General features: G+C 43.2%; 1 protein-coding gene across 3 annotated transcripts in view; it reads left to right on the forward strand.

The window, feature by feature from the left end:
* The window catches only part of LOC140530090 (cytochrome P450 4A25-like), a 43,427-nt gene that overhangs the window by 11,071 nt on the left and 6,000 nt on the right, over positions 1 to 26,356 (forward strand). Inside the window, exons 2-11 of one of the 3 annotated variants that reach the window (XM_072649331.1) lie at positions 1,555 to 1,585; positions 2,417 to 2,636; positions 10,154 to 10,295; positions 10,612 to 10,656; positions 11,766 to 11,893; positions 17,972 to 18,096; positions 21,735 to 21,889; positions 23,618 to 23,724; positions 24,781 to 24,971; positions 25,119 to 25,252. In XM_072649331.1, coding sequence (XP_072505432.1) covers positions 1,555 to 1,585; positions 2,417 to 2,636; positions 10,154 to 10,295; positions 10,612 to 10,656; positions 11,766 to 11,893; positions 17,972 to 18,096; positions 21,735 to 21,889; positions 23,618 to 23,724; positions 24,781 to 24,971; positions 25,119 to 25,252 — 1,278 coding nt within the window. Of the gene's footprint in view, positions 1 to 1,554; positions 1,586 to 2,304; positions 2,637 to 10,138; positions 10,296 to 10,611; positions 10,657 to 11,765; positions 11,894 to 17,971; positions 18,097 to 21,734; positions 21,890 to 23,617; positions 23,725 to 24,780; positions 24,972 to 25,118; positions 25,253 to 26,356 lie in introns of those variants that run through there. The other 2 variants (XM_072649333.1, XM_072649332.1) reach the window with 2 other exon arrangements.

The raw sequence follows: 26,356 nt of genomic DNA on the forward strand, positions 1-26,356 counted from the left end.
GACCCAAATGGTAATGCCATGTCGTAGTGTGCATTGAGCTTCCAGGAAGAGTGAGGCAATAGTCTAGGTTTAACAGAAATGGACACAACCTTCAAAATGAGATCTGTCAATAGTATGGCAGTGGGACTGTCTGATAAATTTAAGAGTATCCAGAGGACAACCAAGGCAGTGAAGGACCTTGAAGACTATAACATGTGAGGATCAGTTGAAAGGACTTGGGGATGTTTAGCTTGGTGGAGGAACTCAAACAGCAAGGGGTGGTGGGAATTGAGTGAATCACACTGACTCCATCTTGTGACTCAGTTCTGAAGCCAGTGCAATTCTCTTTCTATTCAACGAAGATCTGGTCTAATTTCTGTCTTGTGAGAAAACTTTATGCAATTATGAGAAGTGTGAGAAAACTTTATCACATTGTTTGAACAAAGCCCTGCATGGTTGGGAAGCTGGACCACCTCGACCTGCTGCTTAGAGATCTTTAAACTATGGACTGAGCTTATGCTGACCAGAAACCCAGTCAGATCTGAAGACTGATGCACAGAGTGTTCTCACAATTATACATTTCTAGCAATCTATATGTCTTATCTGCAAAGTGGCCCCATAGTGGTTAATCATTTATTGTTTCTGGGTTCCTTGGATAGAATACAGACATTTGAGGAAAATGGGACACCTCTTTTTTTCTGATTTCAGGGCACTTTCCCTCCCAACTTAAAAACTTCCTAATCATTCATCCAATTAGAAACCAGATTACTTAATTTTATATCCTGGTTAATTGTTTCCTCTAAATTAATTGGTCATATTTGATTGTTTTTAGTGTGTGAAAACCTGTCATCTCCTGTATTCTGGGGTCCAGTGCCAAAGCTGAAGAATCTGGTACTGGTTTGTGGGCAGTTGGCATGTATTGTTTAATAAACTGATGTTCTTGGAAACTGGAACCTTGTTTCTCCCATCATTTCAGGTTCCATCTGCCACAGTGAAAGAGGGTCCGGAGGGACATGCTGTCTTTTAACCTATGCAAATAGAAAGATTTCCTTTACTTCTGCTCCTAATCTATACATTCTCTGCTTCTAATAATGGAGTCCCAAGGAACTTCCTCTTGTGGACGGGTCATGTGGGTATAGGTAGGGGCTAAAGAGAGAGTGATGCAGTCATTGGATCTGGGTAATGAAATTCAGGCAGATTTACCAGGGTGGCCACCCAGGGCTTGGACAAGTGGTCACTCTGGGGCCTGACTTCCAGAGCAGGTGGAGTTCCAGGAAGCTGCCACCATTCACAGAGACCAAAGGCTTTGGGTCAGAGAATTCACCCCCTTGACCAGATCAGAACTTGACCCTTTTCCCTGTCTATGACTATCCAGAGGAGGACTACTCCAGACAAGGCTGGCCTGTGCAAACACTAGTTAAAGAAATTGTGTTCATGATTAGTACCTTCCTTCTGTTGAAGAAATATTCACTTTATGGACACTTTGCATTTCTTTAGCTCCATACCCTCCCCCCCACTCCTCTAGGATGTAAGCTTCTTGTAGTCAGCCATTGCTTTCTTTTTTTTTTTTTGTAGGTTCGGTACCCACTAGAGTGCCTGACCCAGGGTAGGATCTAAATAAATACATGTTGGATGGAGACTTTGATGGCTGACTTGGAGATTAGACATTTTTGACTGGTTCCAGAGTGCTAAAAGAATGCTGCAGCATTGGTGGGGAGGTGGGTGGGTGGAACCTCATAGATATTTTAGCTCAGTTTCTCCCAGGCAGAGCAGCTCCCAGGCAGCCTTGAGAGGTAGGGGGCTCCCTATCTTGGGAGGTCTCCAAGCAGAAGCTTCCTCCTCAGAGTGGTTTGAGTTGGGTTGAATGCCTGGGGCCCTTTTTAGCTCTGGGGCTCTTGGAAGTCTCCCTGCTTCTCTGGAAGTCCATGCAGTCCAGTCCCTTCATTTTACACATGAAGAAATTGAGGCCAGAGAAGGGAAAGGAGATGGCCAGGACCACTCCAGTATGGAGGAAACTGATGCCCTTAGCTGTAGACTGGGTTCTTTCCTCTACCCCATGCTGTCAACTGCCCCACTGAGAGGGGCTCACATGACTCCTGGTCTGGCAAAACAGGTTCCAGAGGGCTAATCCAAGCCTGGGGCTACAGCTCCAGGGGGCTGGTTTTCAGGCCCTCCATGTACCCTCCTTTCCTGGTGCCTGGAGTCCTGGCTCTGGGCCCACACCTCCTTGGCCTCTCATTGGCTAGTTCTGCAGGCAGGTCCTCTCTGTCCAGCATTTATCCCCCAATCTGCCTTGATTCAGAGCAGAACTAGTAGGTAATTTGCTAGGAACCGACTCTAGGGGGTAAGCAAAGAAAGAATTCCTCCCTGACTCATGATAAGATCTTGTGGCCTGATATAAAAGACAAAAGTTGCTCCCTATTCTTGAATCTTCTAGCTCTGCACTCTCCTGGGAAGGATCTTCATTCAGCACTATGGACACTGACCTGGGATCTGCTTGGCTCTTGGGAAACCTCTCCAGCCTCCTCCTCTTCCTAGGCTTGGTCCTCTTGCTGCTGAAGGGGGGCCAGTTGTACTGGCGCAGGCAGAGGCTGCTTAGAACCTTCCAGAACTTCCCAGGCCCTCCTGCCCACTGGCTCTACGGGCACTTCCTGGAGGTAAGCACAGTCCAGAAGGAAGTACAGGGAGGGGGGAGGTCCTGGGGGATATATGAGAGATCAGCCAGTCCATATGGTCACCCACACAATACTCACCCCAGTATTAGGCCCTGGCCTCAGCAAGGCCTTCATTCCATGGAATCCCAGAATCCCAGGTACATCCAAAGCCATTTCACTAATCCATTTGTGTCCTCCTGAGGGGTGAGGGATGAGAAATAGCACCACACGATCAGAGCGTCTTCCATCTGGAACTGCAAGGGACCTCAAGCTTACTGAATTTAATCCCCTCTTTTGACACGTGAAGAAACTAAGGCCCATGAAGGTGAAATGACTTAGCATCATAGGTCTAGAGCCAGAAGGGATGATGGATTTTATTAGATTTATTAGATTTTTATAGGCAAAAGGGGGAGTGTCAAAAAAACTGAAGGTATCATCAATGGGAAAAACAATATGATTAGTTACAGTCAGTAGCACTGTAGATGTAGAAGATAAAATTATTGGCTGGTAACGGGGAATGAGAGGCTAGGAACCTTTCCTCTCATTTTGTTTGATATTCTGATTGATTTACTCTATTTGCATGCGTAACTAAAGATATGTAGATAACAGATTTCCTCTAATTGGTCAGGGATTGCTAGTAGTGTATAGATAAGGGATCTCTTTTAATTAAATCCAGATATTGCCTTGGCACTCACCTCGGTCCATTTGGCAAGTCAGATGTTTTTTGAAGAGGGCTTTGTCCAGTTGGCCTTGTTTGTTGGCCATTCTGTCCATGTTTGTTGAAGAGGGAACTTTTGGACTATTTTGGTTTCCCTGTTGGAACAATTAAATCAAGTTGATTAAATTGCTAGATAATAGTATTCTAGGGGAAGGGAGAAGGGAGATGGAGAAGGGAACAAGCATTTATTAAGCACCTACTAAGTACCAGGCGCAATGCTAAGTACTTTGTAAATATTATTTCTTTTGACTCTTACAATAACTCTCCAAGGTAAGTGCTATTGTCATGCCCATTTTATAGTTGAGGAACCTGAGGCAGACAGAAGGGAAGTGACTTACTCTAGATCAACACAGCTAATTAATGTCTGAAGCTGGGTTTGAAGATAGGTCTTCCTGATGCCAGACCCAGAGCTCTATCTACTGCACCATGTAGCTGTCCATTTTAGGTGTTATCAGCGTCATTTCTGATACCCATTTCCTATTTTTGATTTTCAAATAGCTTGTTTAAAGAATTCAGGGTTAAATCTTTTAAATTGTACATTATACTTTTTCTCTCATTATTATTCTTTCTCTTTTTATTATCAATTTTTGAATTAGCTCTGAGTAGTCTGATGGTCTGCTTGGGCAGAGAACTCTAAGTCAGGTCTAACACTCATGTTCCCAATAAGTCTCTTCCTTGTCTGTCAAAATGTAGTCAGTTTCATTCTTTGTGATCACAAGTTTGGTGTCCAGCAATATTTTTTTTTAAGAAAGTGTATCCTTTACAGGTATTCTACATAACCTTCTGTATAAACTACAACTCTTTGAACTCATTTTTTTCTCCTAAATCATGCCTTCCCATATATTTCATCCTTTCCTTTCCTCTCCTTAGCACTGGAGCCACCAAGTATCAGAGTTTGTGCTGATTTGATTTGGAGGGTCTTCTCAAATTCTTCATAGACTTTTCCTCCAATAGAATCAATCGTTCCTTAATTAACAAATGCTTATTAAGCACTTATTATATGCCAAGAATTGTGTTAAGTCCTGGACTAAGAAGAGGAGATAATATATAAGTGAGATGTACATTTTAAAATGTTACATAATTTTAAGTAAATTTAAATGTTAAGAAATTAATTTAACATTGATTAGCTAAAATAAGTACATTTTAAATGATATAAACCATTAGATAAATTGTATGTAAATGGTTGGTTGGTTGGTTGGTTGTTCTCTAAGAGGACCACAATGACATCACTATGTTAAATCAAGTTACATCCAACTGTGGCTGCTCAGACCAACATCAGCTTGGAATGCTCTACCACAGGTTGGGCACAAATGGTCTTTGCGAACATCTGGGGTGGATTCTTTAAATCTGCACATCTCACATTTATCTTGAGCTACTTCAATTCTGCTTTGCTCATAGAGCACAGCACCTTCCCTGATGTGGGCATGCCATGCTGGGTGGTCCTGGGCCAGTGTCTCCTATGTCACACAATCAATTCTAAAGTTTTTCACAGAGACTTTGAGAGTGTGCTTGTATCGCTTCTTCTGACTACCATGTGAGCACTTGCCCTGTGTGAGCACTCCATAAAATAAGACTATTTTGGTAAGCTTATGTTTGTCATTCAAATCACCTTTGCAGAAATTTTTGGGTTTTTGTGTGTATGTGTGTGTGTATGTATGTTTTGACCATAGGGTGGGATCCCTGTCTGCCATGGCAATGACTCCAGGGTTGGGTAAACAGACAATTTTTAGGGCACTTTTTCTAGCCCCTTTCTCAGACCAGGAGGCAAGCAGTCCAATCCTTAAAAAGCTGCTCAGACTCCCAGGAGACTGCTGAATCCCACTGCTGCTACCAGCGAGAACACATGTATTGTCATGATCAATCACAATTTTATTACCTTGTGGCCACTCCTATGTCTCTTTTATGATTAGGTTGGCTGGTTTTTGGAAAATAGATTCAGAGGCATACTATAGGTATTGGACTAGGACTTTGTGGAGTAAAAATAAAAGAAAGGAGGGAAAAAGAAAATCAGGGAGAAGAGAATGATAGAAGGGGCAAAGTGCCAAAAGATATGAGAAAGGATAAAATAAGGAGTACAGGCAGAGAAGATAGAATTGGCAAGGAGAAGGTCTATCTTCCTCTAAGATTGGAGAGAAGGAGATAATAAGGGATGATGTTGGGATTTGAAGTGTGGGGTGGGGTAGATGAAGAAGATTGAGACAGCTGATCTCAACTTTTTTTTTCCAGTAAAGTATGGCATCTTCAAGGGCAGCTAGGTGGTGCAATGGATAAAGCACTGAACTTGGAACCAGGAAAGACTCCTTTTCATGAGTTCAAATCTGATCTTAGACACTTACTAGCTGTGTGAGCCCAGGTAAATCACTTAACTCTGTTTGCCTCAGTTTCCTCATTTGTTTAATGAACTGGAGAAGGAAATGGCAAACCACTTCAGCATTTTGCCAAGAAAACTCCTAATGGAGTCACCAAGAGTTTGACATGACTGAAATGACTCAACAACGATAGCGTCCTTTGCTTAGAGGGAGTGAGATGATGAGGCTCATGTTCTGAGTGGAAAGTCAAGACACAGACATCTGGAAAAAAATAAGAAAGGAGATCAGTAGCAGTTCTGGACAACTAACGGTGGCTCTAACATTTTGTAGTTGGTAGGACTCCCATCCATCCAGTTATCATCCATCTACTTATTCACATGTTCATCCATGCATCCAACTGCTTTTCCATGTTTTAGCCACTATTCTGCATTTCATCTCTATATCACTTTCATGCATTGGTTAAATGCCAATGATGTGAAAGACACTGCCATTAATGCCATTGGAGATACAAAGACAAAAAATGAAATTGTCCCTGCCTTCAAGGAGCTTATGTTCTCTACTAATACTGCAACAGTACAGAATATTTTTTGATTTTCTGTGCTACATAGGAAGAATGCCCAATGGCACATTAGGGGAAAAAAAATCATGCCAGCTAGTGGCAGGTTTATACTTGATGCAAAAAACCTGAAAGGCATCCAGGAATGGGATGTCTGAGGAGGTAGTGAACTTTCCTTTACGGTGAATCTTCAAATAGAACCCAGATAAATACAATCTTACCTTTCTTTGTATCTTTGTGCTTCCCACAATGCTTGGTACATACTAGGTGATTAACAAATGCTTATTGATATTGTAGCTAGTTCTCTTTTTTATAAAAGTCTCAGTTGGAGGAGGTGGTCTCTGAGGTCTCCCTGCAAACCTTTATATATATGAAGCAAATTAGACTTTAAATATGGCTAGAAATATAACAAGTTGGAGGTGGGATACATTCCAGTCTTAGGGAATGGTGTGAGCAAAAGTGACAAGAAAAGACAGTAAGACTGACTCCAGATGTGGAGTGTCCTGAGTGTCAAGCTAGTTTCTATCTTTATAGGCAATGGGATTTCAGGGTTTAGAGCAAAAACTGATATGACCGTATTTTTGGTTAGGGAAAATGATTCTAGCAGCTGGTGCTGCCTGGGTTGAGAAGAGAGTCAGGCATCCTATCAGGGCCGGTGCTAGGAAGAGGGCATTCTAGGATGGTGGCCATGGCAGTAGAGAGGAAGGGAGGGGTGGGTGAGGGAAGGTCTGCTTTTCACACTTTTTCACACATCCCTTTTTTTTTCTCAGCTTGTGTTCTCACCTATTCAATGGACAGCCTTAGGAGTCCAAAGCTCTGGACTGATGTGTCCAGTCAGGACAGCTCCAGAAGACCAGTATCTCATTGTCTTGTTATGATTCTATCTGGAGTTCACTCATTTGCTCCCCCAACAATCATTTATTAATCACCTACTATGTGTCAGACACTGTGTTTGGCACTAGATACATGAAATCAAAACCATAACTCATCTCTCAACGAGCTTCCATTCTAACAGAGAGGACAACATCTATCTATATCTATATCTGTATCCATATGTATCTGTATCTATCTATATCTATCTACAAATGAACAACTGAGTGGCAGAGTGGTAGGGAGAAGGGGGACCAGGAAAGTAATCATTTAGAAGTTGGAACTTGCCCTGACTCTTGAAGGAACATATAGATCAGGTTCCCCTGACCCCTCGCATAGATCTTAAGAGAACCAAGAAAATAGCATGGAAAGGAAACACACTTAGGCTTTGCCAGACAAGCAAAGGACTGTATTGTCTCAAGCAAATTCATTCAAGCAAATTTATTCATTGTAATAAAAGTAAAGGTCAAGGTCTTACTCAATCCCTGGGTCTTGGCGTTAGTCCTTGGCTGCTGCTTCTCTCAGGAGTCACACGAGTGATCCTCTTCTCTCTCTAAGTGATGTTGCTTCTCATCAGACTCCCCTTCTCTGGATAGAAGGCCACATCCCTAAACTCTCAAACTTGGGTCAATTTGTGAGACTGCACAAGGCAGGAACTTCCCTTCTTGTACTAGGTGAGGTTCTGGTATCCTACTGTTAAGGGGATCCTTCTCCTCTCTTTAACTAGAGGCCAGGAATGACATTGTCCATGAATTACCCCCTTGGTCACCTGAGGAAACCTGAAACTCCCATCAGGTTAAGCAAGCAAGTAAATGAAGCTGCAAGAATGTCTCTCTATGCCCACAGGTGCTGTGCTCTTGCTAATTATCTGGAAGAAAGAAGGGTAAAGGTGATAAAGGAGTGAAAAAAACTGCAAGGCAGGTCTCCTGGTCCACTTTCATAATCTAGCACAAAAGGATTATCATCCCCGCCCCCCCCCCCACTCCCAACAAAGTCTATCGTCCCAAGTCTGTTTTATTCAGTCATTCAGTAGTGCCCAACTCTTTGTGGCTTTGGGGATCATAGTACATCAATGCTGTCCATGGGATTTTCTTTGCCAAGGTACTAGAGTGGTTTGTCATTTCCTACTCCAGTGGATTAAGGCAAACAGAAGTTATGTGACTTGTAAGTGTCACTAGTGAAAAAATGCTCTAAATCACTATGGATTAGAGAAATGCAAATTAAAGCAACTCTGAGATACCACATCACAGCCATCAGATTGGTTAACATGACAAAATAGGAAAATGAAGAATATTGGAGAAGATGTGAAAGAGTAGGAACACTAGTTCATTGTTGCTGGAACTGTGAAATGATCCGACCATTCTGGAGAACAATTTGGAACCATGCCCAAAGGTCAATCAAACTATGCATTCCCATTGATCCAGTAATACCACTACTAGATCTGTATCCCAAAGAGATCATAAGAAAGGGAAAAGGACCCACATGTACAAAAACATTTATAGCAACTCTTTTTGTGGTGGCAAAGAATTGTAAATTGAGGGAATGCTCATCAGTTGGGGAATGGCTGAACAAGTTGTGGTATAAGAATGGTATACCACATGGAATGGTATTCCATAAGAAATGACGAGCAGACAGATTTTAGATAAATCTGGAAAGACTTACATGTCACTAATCATGACCTGTAAGTATCTGAGATCACATTTGAACTCAGGTCTTTCTGACTCCAGGCCCAAGGGTCTATCCCCTGAGCCATCCAGCTGCCTCTTCCTCAGTCTAAGCTAACCCATTAAACTACAGAGCAGCTCCAGCCACTGAAACTTGTCTCTATAGAAGATCCAAGGGATGGGTCCAAAACAACCAATTCATTTTGGGGCAGCCCCAGGCTCTGAGATTTCATCAGGAGTGGAATCTTGTCCTCTTGTCAATTAGTGAAAAGAGACCATTTAAAGGCTCCTCCAAAAGACCCATCAAACTGATCACTGAACTTCCCTAATTAATATCCTTTAAACTCTCCCTCCTAATTTGTAGTTGCAGCAAATCTAATTGGGTATGTCTTTGGGCATATTATCCCTACTTCTAGAAAACTCTCTGAGGAACTTGGGAAAGCTCCAGCATCAAGACATTCACCTGCTGCCACACATGCTTTCTTCATCACCCTCTCTAGGGCCCCTCATTGAGACACTTCCAAAATCAACCCAATAGCCTTTTGTGAGAGAACTGAACTCTCATGGTTAGGAGGGGGCTGAGCTCCCAGAGATCCCCTAACATACAACTCCACAGAGTCAGCAAACGAATGCAGTTTTGTAAAGTCTCTCTACACTCCCATTTACCTTGATGCTTGTAAAGGCTACTTTCAACCCACAACCAATAATTAGGAAAGAAACATAAAAATTAGTAAGAGTGGAATGGTGAACTAACAAGAAAGGAAAAACAGACACGATGGGGGGGGACCCCAAACTTTCCTCCCCAAATGAAAAGGAGTCAGCCAATAAACATTTATCTATTAAGCACTTACCATGTGCTTGGCACTATAAGTACTAGGGGTGCAGAAAGAGGTAAATGACAGTCTCTGCCCTCAAGGAGTTTCCAGTCTAATGGGAGAAGACATCATGTTAACAACTACGTACAAGCTATAGATAGGAACAATAGGAAACAATCAATCTCTCTCTCTCAGCCTCAGTCTTCGCATCTGTAAAATGAGGTAATAATAAGCACCTACTTCCATAGTGTTATAAGGATCAACTGAGATAATATATGTAAAGTATTTTGCAAACCCAAAAGCACTCTATAAATGCTAGCTATTATTATTATTATTCAATCAATAATTTGTTTGATCAATCCAGGAGATCCTGAGCTTCTATTTTGTGCAAGACTCAGTGTGAGGGGTTGAGCCAGGGGCAGGGGTCACGGAAAACCAGGCAGTCTGGCATTTGCCCTGGTTGCCCTCACAGTGACTGAAGGCTGGAATCTGCTGAGATAGAAATTACAAATGCCACAGATTAATTGCCCCATTCAGTTCTTCGACACACTGGAGCTCTCCCTTCACCTGTAGGTGGTTCTGTTTCAGTATCACAAGAAAGAAGAATTAAAGGTGACGTTGTCTTGGGTGCAGAAATTCCCTTATGCCTTTCCCCGGTGGTTATCTGGGTCCATGGCGATTCTCTACATCTATGACCCTGAGTACGTGAAAGTTCTGCTGAGCAGATCAGGTGAGAGGAACTCCCCTCTATGTCCTTTGCTCCTTGGGAGGGGGGTCCTCTAATTTCCCTCCCCCTCAGGACCCTCCTCAAAGATTCCATCTCAGTTCCCTGACAGGTGCCCTCTCCTCACCCACTCCCCTTATGCTCTACTTTATGCTCACCAACCTAACCCCTCCCATTTTCTTCCCCTGCAGGATCCTCAGCAGCCTCACAGGTAATTGCCCCAAGATCTAGCCCCATCTGCTCCTGGGGAGTCTCTCCAGAGAAAGGGGAGTTTGGGATGGGCTGTCTTTCAGATCATGTGTACCCCTTTTCTGTGTTTCAGATCCAAAAGCTAATTTACTCTACGGATTCTTTGTCCCCTGGATTGGTATGTTCAACCCCCCAAGATTGTAGGGGCCCCCACTTGCTATCTGTGCTCTATCAAGTCCTTATCCTTTCCCTATAACCCCTTCTATGTCCCCTGCCACCACCCTGTCCGGGCCTCTCATTCCCTCTTGCTGGACTACTGTTTGACTCTAACCAGCTTCCCTGCCTGCTGCCTGTCTTCTCTCCAATCCTTCCTCCTCTTGTTCAGAAGACTCCACAGGCTCCCTACTGAGGTCTGAAGAAGATTCAATGGGATGATATTTGTAAAGCACTTAATACAGTCCCTGACCCTTGAAAAAGGCATATTTCTTTCTCCTTACTCCAGGGTAAAGTACACACTCCCCAGACCTCCTGAAGAATCCAGCCCCCACATCCTCCTATGGTCCCATCATTCTCCTCACATACTTTGCTGTTCCAGCCAAATGACTCCTTTCATCATCCCTTAGACACCCCCTGGGTTTTCTCATCAAAGCACTTTTATCCATCCCTTTGCCTGAAATACCATTGCTTCTCCCCTCCTCCCCCCATATCCCATATCTCCGGTTGTAAAAATGCACAGAGAACAGTTCTTTTACTTAATCATTCATTTATTCCACCAACACTATCTGAGCTCAAATGATGTTCAAGTTTGGGCAGGGGGCTAGTGCGTGTGCATGTGCATGTGTGTGTGCATGCACACACATATGTGTTGAGGGAAGGTAGAATGGAAATACTCATGGTCGCTATCATTACAGAGAAATTAGTTTCTTAGAAAAGACATGGGATGTAGCCATGATCTGAGTCAGGCAGGATGTAAGAAGGGCTGGAGAATGTTGAATGGGTGCAGAGAAGACAGAAATGCTGGCCAGGTAAGAGGAATCAAGAATATAACCTCCTTCAGGGAGGAGGCAACATGACACCTGACTGTGGAAGGGTGCTAGGATTTTAACAGAGATGGGAAGATGGCATGGCAGGTGTATAGAATAACGTCAGTAAAGGGTCAGTGGTAGGAATGTATTCAAGTTTCTCCTTGGAGGTTCCTCTCATGCATTCTGTCTCCTCAGGCCATAGACCCTTGAGGTTCTCTCCATGCCTCATTTTTAATCTTTTGTCTGTATCTCCTGGACTCAGGGGAAGGGCTTCTGGTTCTGAATGGGCCAGTCTGGTTCCAGCACCGGCGGCTTCTGACGCCTGCCTTCCATTACGACATCCTGAAGCCTTACGTGGCACTAATGGCTGACTCTGTGCAAGTGATGCTGGTGAGTCTCCCCCAAGGATGCTCCTATGCCTAGGTGGACATATAAACCCTTGTGTGCACTGACACACACACACACATGTACAGCCCATGCCTCTCGATATTTCATAAAATCCCAGAGCTAGAAGGGACTTCAGAGGCTCTCTTGCCCACCCCTCACCCCTAGACATGAAGTCCTGCTACAGTGTCCAACTAGTGGTCACCCAGTCTCTCCTTGTATACTTCCAGGGAGAGAGGGTTTGTTGACTTTCTCCTGAGGTCATTCATTACCCTTTGGGATAGTTGTCAGGAAGTCTGTTCCCATGTAATACCCATCTGTGGTGGGGGAGCAGGGTTTTTGGTGGTGACCACTCCCATCCCTTCTTTCCCAAATGATGCTTCCTACATTTTCTTGCACTTTTCTGGGCTTCAGGTTACTGTTTACGAACTGTCCCCAAACCAGGGGGTAGGAAGATGATGAATAGGAAGGCAAAGGGGAACTAGTGTCTATGCTTTTCTTCAGTCCCAAGACACTCAGTCAGAAGTGTTGACTCAGTGGTAGGCACTCTGTCTGAGCCCTGAGCTGAAGGAGGGTAATGGAATTCAGTCATGGTAAGTGGGTGAGAGAGTAGAAATGGTTGCTTAAAGCAAGTAGGGAGGTTCTCCCCATTATCTGAGGAAGGTCTGCAGGAGTTGAGACAGACAGTAGGAAGCAAAGAGCAGCAATGGGGCAGCATAGATGGGGATGGAGAGAAGGAGTGGGCAATGTTGGTTGTGACCGCTGTGAGGTGAGATCAGTGCTTTGAGGCATAAGAGGTGACCAGGGACTGGGGCCTGACTCAGTGTGTCGGCATCATTCAGGCTTGAGGCCAGACACAAACCAGGAGAGTTGGGGGTAGCCATGCAGGAGAGGGGCCATTTCATAGGCCCTCCTCCTTGCTCCTGATTCCAAGGAAGAAGTTAGTACTGAATCAAGGAGAACTGATATTTATTAGGAGGAAGCTGCTTTCCCAATGGCATAGCTTTGAGGGCCTGGTCTTCCCAAGACCTGTTGTTTTGACTGTTCTGTAAAGAAGTGGTCCTTGGTAAGGGTAGCAGCGCCTTATTCAGGTTACTACCTAAGCTTGCATTTGTATTGGTAGGTCCTTATTTCTTCTCCTCAGGGGTTAGATTTTTAGTACTGGTGCTTATGAGTCTCTACTGGTGAGTTATCTACTAACATTCAGGCAGACTTATTTGGCTTTTAGCAAAGTCATTTACCAAGATGGTATAACAAGAATAGTAGTTGCACAAAACTTTCTCCTCCCCTAGTATGGGGCATACTCCTCTATGAGTACCTGTAGTACTCATGGAAAGTGGGCACAATCTTAAAGTACAAAAGCAGTGAGGCATACATGTAAAGAACACAAGGTACAGCGGGGTAACTCACAACTCTTGGCTACAGTTAGTCCTTTGCTCCCTTCACAGAGTCCCCATGAAATTGCCCTTAGGCCTGGCTTTCGCCTGGGCTCTGAAGGTCAGTGCCTTGTACAGTCCATAGCCAATACTCCTCTCCATCATGAGGTGTCACATTAACTGATCCTGTCTTTTCTCAGTGACTACTGATCCTGGTTGGATGTGCTATTTTCTACTACTTCTGTCTCTTTGATTCCAGACAGATGCAATTACTGTCTCAGTCTCTCCAATGACATGGTCAGTGGGTAGAGTGAGAAAGGAAGAAACTCAACTCCTCCCTACCACCATTATCGCCAAAGGTCAATACTTTATAAGGGCTGTGGTGCCAACTCTCATATAGAGATTATCCAAAACAGAATCCTTCCATTTTTGACTGGCCTACTTGACTTACTGACTCTGAACGGCTTTGCTATTTTTATAGTTAGCCCAAAAGATGTCACTTGACCTCAGCCAATCATAGGATGCTTCCTGTATGGTTTCATCTGCATTTTGTTCAATGATCAAAACCTCACCATCTTCTCAATTAAGTTATGAATTTATTCACACCCTCTTTATATTTTGATGGATTGGTTGATTGATTCTGTCAAGGTATTTTGTGATTACATTAATGGAGGTAGAACCTTATCCTTACACAAGGAAAAGGGCCAAGTACTTCTTCGAGCCTGAAGAGAAATGATGAAGTGAATTCTCATCCCCTCCCCTCCCCCAGAACCCTCTCTTCCACTATCCCAGCAGTCAGAGGGTGATTGAGCCTCAGCAATAATTGTGATATTGCCAAAGGTTGATTGCTACATAGGCAAGTGCCAAATAATACTTACACCTGAACCAATCAATCAACAGTCACTTACGATGTTCCTAGTATGTTTTAAGTACAGGGAAACAAAGGCAAAAACAAAAATGGTACCTGTCCTCAAGGAGCTTATATTCTATTGAGATGATAAGATACATGAACTGTTAAAGAAATTCACACTATATTCAAAATAAATAGTGATTTGGGGGACACTAACAACTAGAGGGATCATGAAAGGCCTCCTGAAGGAGATGGCACCAAAGATAATCCTTCAAGGGACCTAGGAGTTCCAGGGACCTGGCATGAAGAGAGAGAGGATTCCATGCGTGAGGGACAGTATGTTCAAAGGTATAGGGGCAAGAGAGAGAACATCATGTTCCAGGAAGAGCAAGTTTGGCTAGATTGGGAAACACATGAGAAGGAATTATGTGTGATTTTTTGGAAAGCTAAGTTGGGTTGGATTGTGAAAGGTTTTAAATGACAGATAGAGGAGTCTGTATTTTATCCTAAGGAGAATTGAGGAGCCACTCACTGGATCTTTTTTTTAATTATTTTTTTGAGGTTGAGTCTCTCTGTCTCTCTGAGGCTGGTTCCAGACTCTTTGCTGACAATTGAGTTTAGCTCTACTATAACCCAGAATACCAGGGCATAAGTGATCCACCAGTCTCAGTTTCCCCGGCAGCAGGCACTATAGGTATATATCATCTCACCTAGTCCCACTGGAACTTTGTTAACAGAGGAGTAATATGGTTAGCTCTGTGATTTTGGAAAATCATTTTGGTAGTTGAGTGGAGGATGGACTGTAGAGGCAGAGACCAGTTAGGAAGCTATTGCAATTACCAAGGTATCAAAGATCTGAACTAAGGTGATTATTAATGAGTAGAGGGAAAGGGGTAGATACAACAAATGTTTTAGCAATGGGATAGAAAAAACTTGCAATTGATTCAATATAGTAGGGGGATGAGTGAAAGCGAAAAGTTTGGAATAACTCCTAGGTTACAAACCTGGGTGACTGAAAGAATAACAGGGAAGTTAAGAGTAGAGGTGGATTTTTGGAGGAAAAATGATGAATTCAAGTTTAGATATGTTAAGTTTGAGACACCTGTTGGACATCCAGGTGAAGATGTCCAACAGACAGTTGGTGAATGTGAGACTGCAACCCAGGAGAGAAGATATCAAGGATAAGGGTATGATTGAGAGTGTCAAACATTGCAGATAGGTCAAGAGGGATGGGAATTGAGAAAAGGCCATTGGATTTGGCAGTTTTCTAATTTCCCTATTGATGTTAAGGTGCTACTATTTTACTAATCATCACAGGATCACAATCTAAGTGTCATCTTTGATGCCTCAATCTGTCTAAGCCCCCTATATGGAATCATTTGTCAAATCCTGTCTTTTTTACCTTTGTAGTATCTCTGAGAACATCTATATGCCACCTCCTCTCTTCTGACTGCCACCACCCTGGTGTAGACCCTAATCATTTCATGCTTGGACTATTGCAATAGCATACTGGTTGGTTTGCCTGCCTCAGGTCTTACTCCACTTCACTACATCTACCACTCAGTTGTTAAACTGATCTTCCTAAAGTACTGGTCTGACCATGTTATACCCCTATCCCCATTCAATCAACTCCAGTAGCTCCCTGCTGTCTCTAAGATTAGACACAAAACCCTCTGTTGGGTTTTATAATCTGTCTCCTTCTTACCTTTCCAGTCTTTTTATATCTTGCACCCCACTATCTACTCTGGAACCCACCAATCCTGGCTTCTTTGTTGTTCATCAGAAGACAATCCATCTCTAGCTCCATGCTCTTCCATTGGTTGTTTCCCATGCCTGAGATGCCTTTCCTCCTTATTTCTGGCTTCCTTTTAGTTCCATCTAAAGTCCTACCTCTTTCAGGAAGCTTTTTTCAATCTCCCTTAATGCTGGTACCTTTCCTCTGTTGACTATCTCCAGTTTATCCCATCTACAATTTGTTTGTGCAGAGTTATCTGCATGTGAGCTCCTTGAGAACAGAGACTTTTTTTTCTTTCTGGGCACAAGACCTGGAACAGAGTAGGTGCTTGATAAATGTTAGTCTGAGGAGCTCATGTCACAGAGGATGAGTATTGAGAAAAGACAGTTCAGTTTAATGTTAAAGAGATTATTGGTAATTTCGGAGAGAACAATTCCATTTGAGTGGTAGGAACTAAAACTTGATTGTAAGGGGTTTGAGAAGAGAGTAGGAGATAAGAAAGTGTGTAGGCACTGACTGGAAGCAGTTTTTCCTGTAAGTTTGGCTCTCAAAGGAAGGAGAGAAATAGGATGATACCTGGAGGGAAGGGTAAGGCCACGAGAAGTGGTATTGTTGTTTTAAAGAATGGGGAGGTCTGGACTAGTTTGTAGGCTCATCAGGAAGGAATGAGGGGCAAGCTGGTGTAGGAAACAGGAGATGGAATGGGATTAAGGGTTCGTTTGGATAGGGAGAAAGGCTACCTTTTCCCCCAAGACTAGAGCAGAGTAAGGGAAAATAAGGAAGAATGCTGAAGTGATTCAAGGTGTGGAACTAGGTAGGAGAGAAAGCTCAAGACTGTTAAAGAGGCACGAGGAAAGATCCTCAGTTGAGAGGAAGAAGGAGGTGCTGTTGTAAGACATTGGTAGAGAGAAGAGAAGGCTTGGAATAGCTGCTGGGGGTGGGGGAACACTTTAGAACTGAACAGGAAAGAGATTGTCATGCAGCAGAGAGGGCCAGGTGACACTAGAGAATCTTATCGTGATTAGTGTACCCCCATCCACATAGTGTCCTGTACAGAAAGCACTAGCTCTTTGAGACTGATAGTGACTGGGCACCAATAGACACACGTGTGTGTGTGTGTGTGTGACTTTGGGTCACTTCTCCCATTTTATATAGATTGTGAATGGATATAATTAATAAATTACTGCATATAATCACTGGGAGGAAAGTTTCCCCTGAAAATTCACAATTCACTTCAAGCTACCCTTCCTAAGTACATACTGCCTACAGTATGTGAGCACTTCTTTTCACATCTGTAAAGACCTGGTCAGTTTTCAGACACAGGCCTGAAAAAGATAACTCGATTAAAAATATTTATTAAATGAGGAATCTATACAAGGCCCAAAGATGGCAGAAGACAAGGAAAGACAGGACACTGACGTTCCTCTCAAAGAATTTATAATCTTGTGTGGGGAGGCCAAATTGACAAATGTCTCTGATTCAAAGACAATCAAGGAATAGTGCAAACCAAGACAGTGATTGTTCTCAGGGTGGGGTGAGTTGCCTAAGAAGGTAGTATTCCTTCCCTGACATCCTTCTGGGATGTCTATAAGTGACCAGATAAAGGCATGCTTGGTCAGGTATGGCTTAAATCACATGCCTCTGAGGGATCTCTCAGCTCTGACATTCCCTGTTCTAAGGGTCCTCCAAGCCCTGACATTCCTTGTTCTAAGGCCCCTCTCAGCTCTGACATTCTTTGTTCTATGGCTCCCCTTCCCCCTCTCTCCCCAGCTCTGAGGGCCTGGGACTTTGTCTTTGAGCAAAGGCAAGGGGCAGACAAAAAAAAGCAGACAATGGATCATAAGGAATTTGAAGAAGGGCTGATCACTTTCTCTGTGGGGATGGAGGGCTTTCTGGAGGAGCCTGTGGCATCTGAGTTGGACTTAGAAGGAAGCAGAGGGCTTGGGAAGATGGGAGGAATAGAGTACATTCCAGGCTTGGTGGATGGTATCAGCAAAATACAGAGACAGGAGAGGGAGGGTCAAGGTAAAGTGGAGAATATGGAGAACATGGCGAAGCGTGGATTTGCCTGTAGCAGGGGAGCCATGCATACTGACAGCCTCTGCTGCCTTCTTCTGCTCCAGAATAAATGGGAGAATCTCATCACCCAGAGTTCCAGCCTGGAGGTCTTTGAGCACGTCAGACTGATGACCCTGGACACCCTCATGAAATGTGCCTTTAGCTATAAGGGCAACTGCAAGACTGAGAGGTGAGTGATAGCCAGATTGTCCGTACTCCGCAAGCAGCCTAGCCCATCCTGGTCACTGCTGTCTCTTCCTTTAAAGTTCAGTTACCTCACCACCTCCTACAGGAATCCCAGCCTACCACATCTCACCCTACTTCCAGTGACCAGTGCTGTCCCTCCCTCTAAGCCACCCCCTTCAAGGAAATTAATTTGTCTGGATTGAATTCTTTTTGTTTAGGCTATCTCCCCCTAGTTATTCCTTACTCCTTGTGGGCAAAGATCGGTTCAGTTTTTAAAAATATAATTTATTTACTTTCAGTTTTCAACATTCACTTCCATAAGATTTTGAATTCCAGATTTTCTCCCCATCTCTCCCCTCTCCCCACCCCAGGACAGCATGCATCCCAACCATCCCTTTTCCCAATCTTCCCTCCCTTCTATCCTCCCCACCTTTTCCCATTCTCCCTCCCCACTATTTTCCTGTAGGGCAAGGTAGACTTCTATACCTAATTGCCTGTACAACTCATTTCCCAGTTGCATGCAAAAACAATTTTTAACATTAATTTTTAAAGCTTTGAGTTCCACATTCTCTCCCTTCCTCTCTTCCCACACACCTTCATTGAGAAAGCAAGCAATTTGATGTCATATGTGTGTAGACATGCATAATACTTCCATAATAGTCATGTTGTGAAAGACTAACCACATTTTCCTCTATCTTGTCCTGCTCACCATTTATTACATTCTCTCCCTTGACTTGTCCCTCCACTATAGTGTTTGCTTCTGATTACCCTTTCCCCTAATCTGCCGTCTTTTCTATTATCCCTCCTTTCCTATTCCCTTCCCCACTGCTTTCCTGCAGGTATAATAGATTTCCATACCCAATTGAGTGTGTGTTATTCTCTCCTTATGCCAAATTGGATGAGAGTAAGGCTCTCGTATTCTCTCTCACCTCTCCCCTCTTCCCCTCCATTGCAAAAGCTTTTTCTTGCCTCTTTTTTGTGAGATGATTTACTACATTCTACCTTTTCGTTTCTCTTTCTCCTGGTACATTCCTCTCAATACTTGTTTTGTTTTTTAAGTATCCTCCCTTCATATTCAGTTCACCCTGCACCCTCTGTCTATATATACATATACACACACACATATATACACATATATAACACAGCCTCCACATGTATAATATACACATACATACTTATATGTCTATATACATATATATATATTTCCTCTAACTATCTTAATACTGAGAAAGTCCTCATCAGTTACAAATATCATCTTTCTATGTAGAAATGTAAATAGTTCAACTTTAATGAGTCCCTTTTGGCTTCTCTTTCCTGTTTGCCTTTTCATGTTTCTCTTGATTCTTGAATTTGAAAGTCATATTTTTGTATTCAGCTCTGGTCTTTTCAACAAGAATGCTTGAAAATCCTCTATTTTTTCAAAATTCCATTTTTACGCTGAAATAATTATATTCAGTTTTGCTGAGTAGGTGGTTCTTGGTTTTAATCTTGGCTCCTTTGACCTCTGGAATATCATATTCCAAACCTTTCAATCCCTTAGCATAGAAGCTGCTAAACGCTGTGTTATCCTGATTGTGTTTCCACAATATTTGAATTGTTTCTTTCTGGTTGCTTGCAAGATTTTCTCCTTGACTTGGAAACTCTGGAATTTGGCTAAAATATTCCTAGGAGTTTTCCTTTTGGGATCTCTTTCAGGAGGTGATTGGTGGATTCTTTCCATTTCTATTTTACCCTCTGATTCTAGGAGTTTTCCTTGATAATTTTCTTGATAATTTTCCTTGGTAATTTCTTGAAAGATGATGCCTAGGCTCTTTTTTTTTTTGATCATAGCTTTCAGGTAGACCAATAACTTTAAAATTATCTCTCCTGGATCTATTTGTCAGTTTAGTTCTTTTTCCAATGAGACATTTCATATTGTCTTCTATTTTTTCATTTTTTTGGGTTTTTTTATAATTTGGTTGTTATAATTTCTTAATTTCTCATAAAGTCATTAGCTTCCATTTGCTCTATTCTAGTTTTCAAGGAATTATTTTCTTCAGTGAACTTTAGGATGTCCTTTTCCATTTGGCCAATTCAGCTTTTAAAGGCATTCTTCTCCTCATTGGCTTTTTGGACCTCTTTTGCCATTTGAGTTAGTCTATTTTTAAAGGTATTATTTTCTTCAGCATTTTTAGGTTCTCCTTTATCAAGCTGTTGACTCGTTTTTCATGATTTTCTTGTATCACTCTCATTTCTCTTCCCAATTTTTCCTCTACTTCTCTGATTTGGTTTTCAAAATTCTTTTTGAGCTCTTCCATGGCCTGAGACCATTTCATAATTTTCTTGGAGGCTTTGGGTGTAGGAGTCTTGAACTTGCTGTCTTCCTCCAGTTGTATTCTTGGATCTTCCTCATCCTAAGAAAATACCTTTTCACCAAGATAGTAACCTTCTATAGTCTTATTTTTGCCCATTTTTGGTCATTTTCCCAGTCAATTACTTGACTTTTGAGCTCTTTGTTAAGTGGAGGGTGTACTGCCCTAAGTTTCAGGGTTTTGTGTAGCTGTTTTCAGAAATATCTCTAGGGACCTGTAGATTCTCACTTCCTCCAAAGTGTCCTCTCCTGGCCTGTGCTCTGGCCTGTGAGCAACCACAAGCACTCTTTTCTGCCCTGGAACTGCGAGTAGGCTTCCTTCTCCACAGCTGCCATCAGCTCTGCCACACCAATGTTCCTTCTTGCCCCAGGACCACCACCCAGGACTGTGACCCAGATCAGCCACTCGATTCCCCCCACTATCTGTAGGCTGAGAGCTCCAGAAGCAGCCATTGCTGTAGCAGTGACTGCCACGTTCCTCTCTCACCTAGGTGAGAGAGATTTCCCAGTGAACTTTGAAGTTGTCTTTGGCATTTGTGGGTTGATAAGACTGGAAACCACTATAAATGCCGGTGATTCAGCACCCTGAGCCCTGTTCCAGTCCAGTCTGTGCTGGCGTGGCCCATGCTGGGCTGTGCTCCACTCCTGCCTAGTGCAATAGACCCTTCCTGTCAGCCTTCCAGATTGTGTTGGGCTGGAAATCTGTTTCACTCTGTCATTTTGTGGCTTCGACTGCTGTAAAATTTGTTTAGAGTTATTTTTACAGGTATTTTGGAGGGTTTGTGGGGAGGGCTTAGCCAGGTTTCTTTTTCTACTCCGCCATCTTGGCTCTGCCCCCTACTGGTTCATTTTTGTTATCTTTATACATGTCCCTAGTACTTGGTACATCATCTTGAATTGAATTTCATCCCTGTAGAGTCACAAGGCATTATGGTACAATGTTTAGAGCTGATCTCACAATCAGTAAGCTCTGGGATCAAACCTAGCCTCGAACATGCAAATCACCTCACCTCTCAATGGCCCAGAAAAGTCTAAGTTTTAGTCAAAGTGCTGACTTGCATTGGTTGAGGGACTTTGCAGACCAGGGAGTTTTCTGTGCCAATGAAATGATAATACCACTTGTGGCCAGCATTAATATGGCACTTTTAGGTTTGCAAAGAACTTTATATGTTACCTCATTTTATCACCACAGGCCCAGTCCCTGCACTAACTCTCCCTCCCAAACAAAAGGCTCTTTCCCAGTTTTGGCTGATCTGGGCCCTTCCCCCACCCTGTGATCTTCTTCTCTGCAGAAATACCAACTGCTACATCAATGCTATATGGGGAATGGGAGCCATGATATTCACTCGGATTCGGTATGCCTTCTATCACAATGACCTCATCTACTGGTTCAGTCCCCATGGCTACCAGGCTCGCCAGGCTGCCCACCAGGCCCATGAGTACACAGGTACTGCTTGCCCCTGCCTACTGTCTGCTAGTCAAACATACTTTGTTCTTCCAGCAGAGCTTTGAGGAATCTTAGAACAGGTAAGATGCCACCCAGTGAAAGAAGTCCCTTCTCCAGTGTCCCTGGGAGGTCCTCCTCTAGCTTCTGCCTGAGGGAGATGTCCCAGGCTCCCAGGCTGGCCTATTGCTCATCATGAGCTGAGATTGGAAGCCCTCTGACTTCCAACCATTGTTCCCAGTTCTATGTTCTAGAGTCACATTAGAATCTAAACCACAAACCTTCAGATAGTTGGAGGCAGTGATATTATTTTCCCCAAGCCTTCTTTTCTCTAGGATAAGCATTTGAAGACAGAGGATCCTTTCATGACCCACTCAGCTTTGAATCCCTAGTGGGAAGGTCTCAGTCTTCTGGGCACACAGTAGACTCAGGAAAGAATTTGTGGAAAAATGAGTCACAGAAATAACTCTTGGCTCATCTGGTCATGAAAAATCTTCCAGAGAGTGCCTTTGTCTGTCTCAGAGGGAAGGACTCTATTTGAATTGTCACATCTACTTTGAGATTTGTTTTGGATGTACAACAAGACATTCCTGCTGATAATGAAAGGTGTTGCAATGTGTCAAGTCTATGAGTTTGTGTATTTATATTTTGATTGATCTTGGCCTGGTTCAAGGATGAAAGGCCAAGGTTCATGCAGCTCTGAAATTCTATCATTCAGACACAACAATTCTCACTCATAACACAATACCTGGTGGCACATAGTCAGTGTTTAATGCTTTTTTCATTGATTCATTGATGCACACATATAGCTTCACATAATTGTATAACCAGCAGCTCAAAGATACAGCTCTACTCATGGGTGGGGACTGATTGGTTGGTGGGCAAAGGGTTTGGAGAACACAGAACCTTGGTTCCCAACTCGTTCCTAACTTAAAGAGAGAAGATGCTTGATTCCAGAGTCTCTTTGGGGACCTCTTCACCAATGAGGAGAGTTTTATGCAACTGAATTTGAGACCCTGGTTACATTTGTATACTCTCATACACATATATTCATGAACACACACACAAACACGCATACACATGCTCATACACTCAGACATACTCAATTCATTCGTTAATAAAAATAAACAAGCATTGACTAAGCACCTACTATGTGCCAGGCATGGGGCTAAGTATTTGGGATTCAAAGAAAAGTAAACACTGTTTTCACTCTCAAGGAGCTATCATTCTAATGGGGGGAAGGGACATATATGTAATTTTATACAGACATGATATACATAGGGTAAATATGAAGCAGTTTTCAGAAGAAAAACATTTAGAATTCTAATTACAAACATAATCTCTCTCAAAAAAGTACATACATATACACACGCAACCTCACCCCTAGTATTCCTCAGTAGAGGGGAGATAGGAGTGTGAATTCACAGGATCATAGCTTGAGAAGTGTAAGGGACTTTGGAAGTCATTGAATCCAACCCTCTCATTTTCAGATGAGGAAATTGAGGCAGATAGGGGTGAAGTTACTTGCCAGGGTCACACAGCTAGAAAGTGTCCAACACAGAATTGGAATCTAGTTCTTCTTGACTTCAATTCCAGTGCTCTCTTCACCATGGAAGAAGCACAGGGAGAGTTGTCTGTGCTTAACACAACAATCCATGGGCATTGAGAGCTCACTACCTCCCAAGGGAGCTTGGTCTCTATGGTCTGTGACCATGAGATATTTTCCTGCAGACATGGTGATTAGGAAGAGGAAGCAGTACCTCCAGAAGGAAGGAGGCTTGGAGGCTGTCTCGAAGAAACGACACTTGGATTTCCTAGACATCCTTCTCTGTGCCAAGGTGAGAGTTGGCCAAACCTGGTGGTTGCGCCTAGGTAGGAGGAAAGCAGCTTCCCATCCCTTCTATTTTTTGGTGCTTCCCCCTTTCCCTTGTGCTGATGTCCTGAGAGGTACTGGCACTACAGTGAATGTAGGTGGCCATGCGGGAGCAGTCATCCAGATTTGAGAGATTATGCACGTAGTAGGGCTGGAGTTTCTAGGTAGGGTCTCTGTAGTCCATACGACCATTCTCAAATCCTATCTTTTTGTAGCTGCCATTTGCTCTCTTAGAGGCTGCCACTCATACCATGAGGAGCTCCTGGTACCATATTTAGTCACAGAGGAAAATCCTCTGAGCTGATTTTGATGCCTCCGTGCTTTCATAGGAGAATATCCCAGCTTTACGTACTTCTAATGGTGCTGATTGTGGCCCATCCATGCTCTCTCACCCTTTGCGACCCTGGTCCATTTCTTCCCACGAGTCCTTCTTGAAATATCATGGATATTAGTGGAACATTTAGGCTACTCATTAATTATTCTCATTCTCCATCTTTTTTTTTTTAACTCTTTTTATTTTTTCCTATTTAGGTCTAGCTTCTCCCTTAAGTTCCTTTCTTGTAACACTAATTGTCTTTTGGGTATCTCGAATTGAATTACCTAAAGCAATCTCAGATTCAATGTCTCAAATAGAACTCATAATCTTATTCCTCAAACTATCCCTCTTTTCCACTTAAGTTCAGTAAGTGACCACTATGTGCCAGGCACTCTGATGGGCATTCAAGTTACAAAAATAAATACCTCATCTTTGAATACCCAATTGCATGCCACCTTCTCCCAGAAACTTCTCCTAAAGCCCCAGTCCATCTAATCTTCTTTGCACCTTGTAAAGGTACTTTTCATTGGAGTTTGGAGTTAGGAGCATTTGAGTCTTATCCTGAGTGGGCTGACTATAGGCTTTCTGAGGGCAGGGTCTGTGTCTTCTTTAAACTTCATCCCTCCCTTGGCACAAGCTCCTGCACATGGCAGACCCTCGGTAAAGGGTGGCTGGCCCCTGATGTTATTGGCTTCTCTTCACCAGACAGAGGATGGACACGGCTTATCAGACAAGGAGCTGAGGGCTGAGGTGGACACTTTCATGTTTGAGGGTCACGACACCACCTCCAGTGGCATCTCCTGGCTTTTCTACTGTCTGGCCACAAATCCTGAGCACCAGCAGAAATGTCGAGAGGAAATCAGGGGCATCCTGGGAGATGGGACGCCCATCACTTGGTGAGTGACTGCGGGATTAAGGTCTGCTTTGTTTCTCCCTCTTTATACTCCAAAGGAGAAAATCCTTGGTCCCCAGAAATCCCATTCCAGGTCTGATCCTCCTCCTCCTGACAGTCTCGTCCTCCCTTGATCTCCTTATGCTTTCAGGGAGCACCTGAGCCAGATGCCATATACTACCATGTGCATCAAGGAGACCCTTCGCCTCTATCCTCCAATTCCAGTCTTCTCCAGGGAGCTCAGCAAGCCCCTCACCTTCCCTGATGGACGCTCCTTACCTGCAGGTAATAAACTATACCCACTTGTTCATTCTGCAAGCTTGTGGGTCCCTCCCTGTGTGCCTGGGAGATTGTATTTGACAGTCTTTGAAAAAGCAGTGCTGAAAATTCTTCAACAAATGAATTATAGGACCTTCCAGGTCCCACCAAGTCCCCCCAGAATACTCCCCAGGGAAGTCAAGGGTAAGAACATTTATTAAGCACCTACTATGTGCCAGGAACTGCACTAAGTACTTTAAAAATATTACATGATTCAATCTTTACAGCAATCCTGGGGAATAGGTGATATTATTGTGCTTAGTTTACAGATGAGGAAACTGAGGCACAGGGTCACACAACTCTTATCTGGAGTCAAATTTGAACACAGGTCTTCTGATTTCAGGCTCAGTGCTCTTCCTGGGTCTTCACTCCAATGCCACTTATGGCTCCAGGAAAGGGTCTCCTTCAAGGCAAGAGTGTGGGGAAAGGGTGATCAATGATCAGGATCAGGGACCAAAGTGAGGCCAGAGAGCCATTGACTGGAGTGGGGCTGGGAATGGTTACTCTGTGTGTCAAGTGGAATCTGAAATGATTCAGGAAACAAAGACTGGAGTTTCTAAGAATATCCATTTATTAAGCAATGTATGCCAATTGCCCAACTAACTGACACCAGGTCCCTCAGCTTTGGCACTGGACCCCAGAATACAGGAGATGATAGATTCTCATGCATTAAAAACAACCAAATATGACCAATTAGTTAAAAGGAAACAATTAACCAGGATGTAAAATTAAGTAATCTGGTTTCTAATTGGATGAATGATTAGAAACTTTTCAAGATAGGAGGGGGAAGTGCCCTGAAATCAGAAAAAAGAGGTGTCCCACTTTCATCAAATGCGTGTATTCAATCCAAGGAACCCAGAAACAATAAATGATTAACCACTATGGGGCCACTTTGCAGATAAGACATATAGATTGCTAGAAATGTATAATTGTGAGAACACTCTGTGCATCAGTCTTCAGAGCTGACTGGGTTTCTGGTCAGCATAGGCTCAGTCCATAGTTTAAGGATCTCTAAGCAGCAGGTCGAGGTGGTCCAGCTTCCCAACCACGTAGGGCTTTGTTCAAACAATG

Source organism: Notamacropus eugenii, chromosome 2 (assembly GCF_028372415.1).
Source record: "Notamacropus eugenii isolate mMacEug1 chromosome 2, mMacEug1.pri_v2, whole genome shotgun sequence".
Classification (NCBI taxonomy): Eukaryota; Metazoa; Chordata; class Mammalia; order Diprotodontia; family Macropodidae; genus Notamacropus; species Notamacropus eugenii.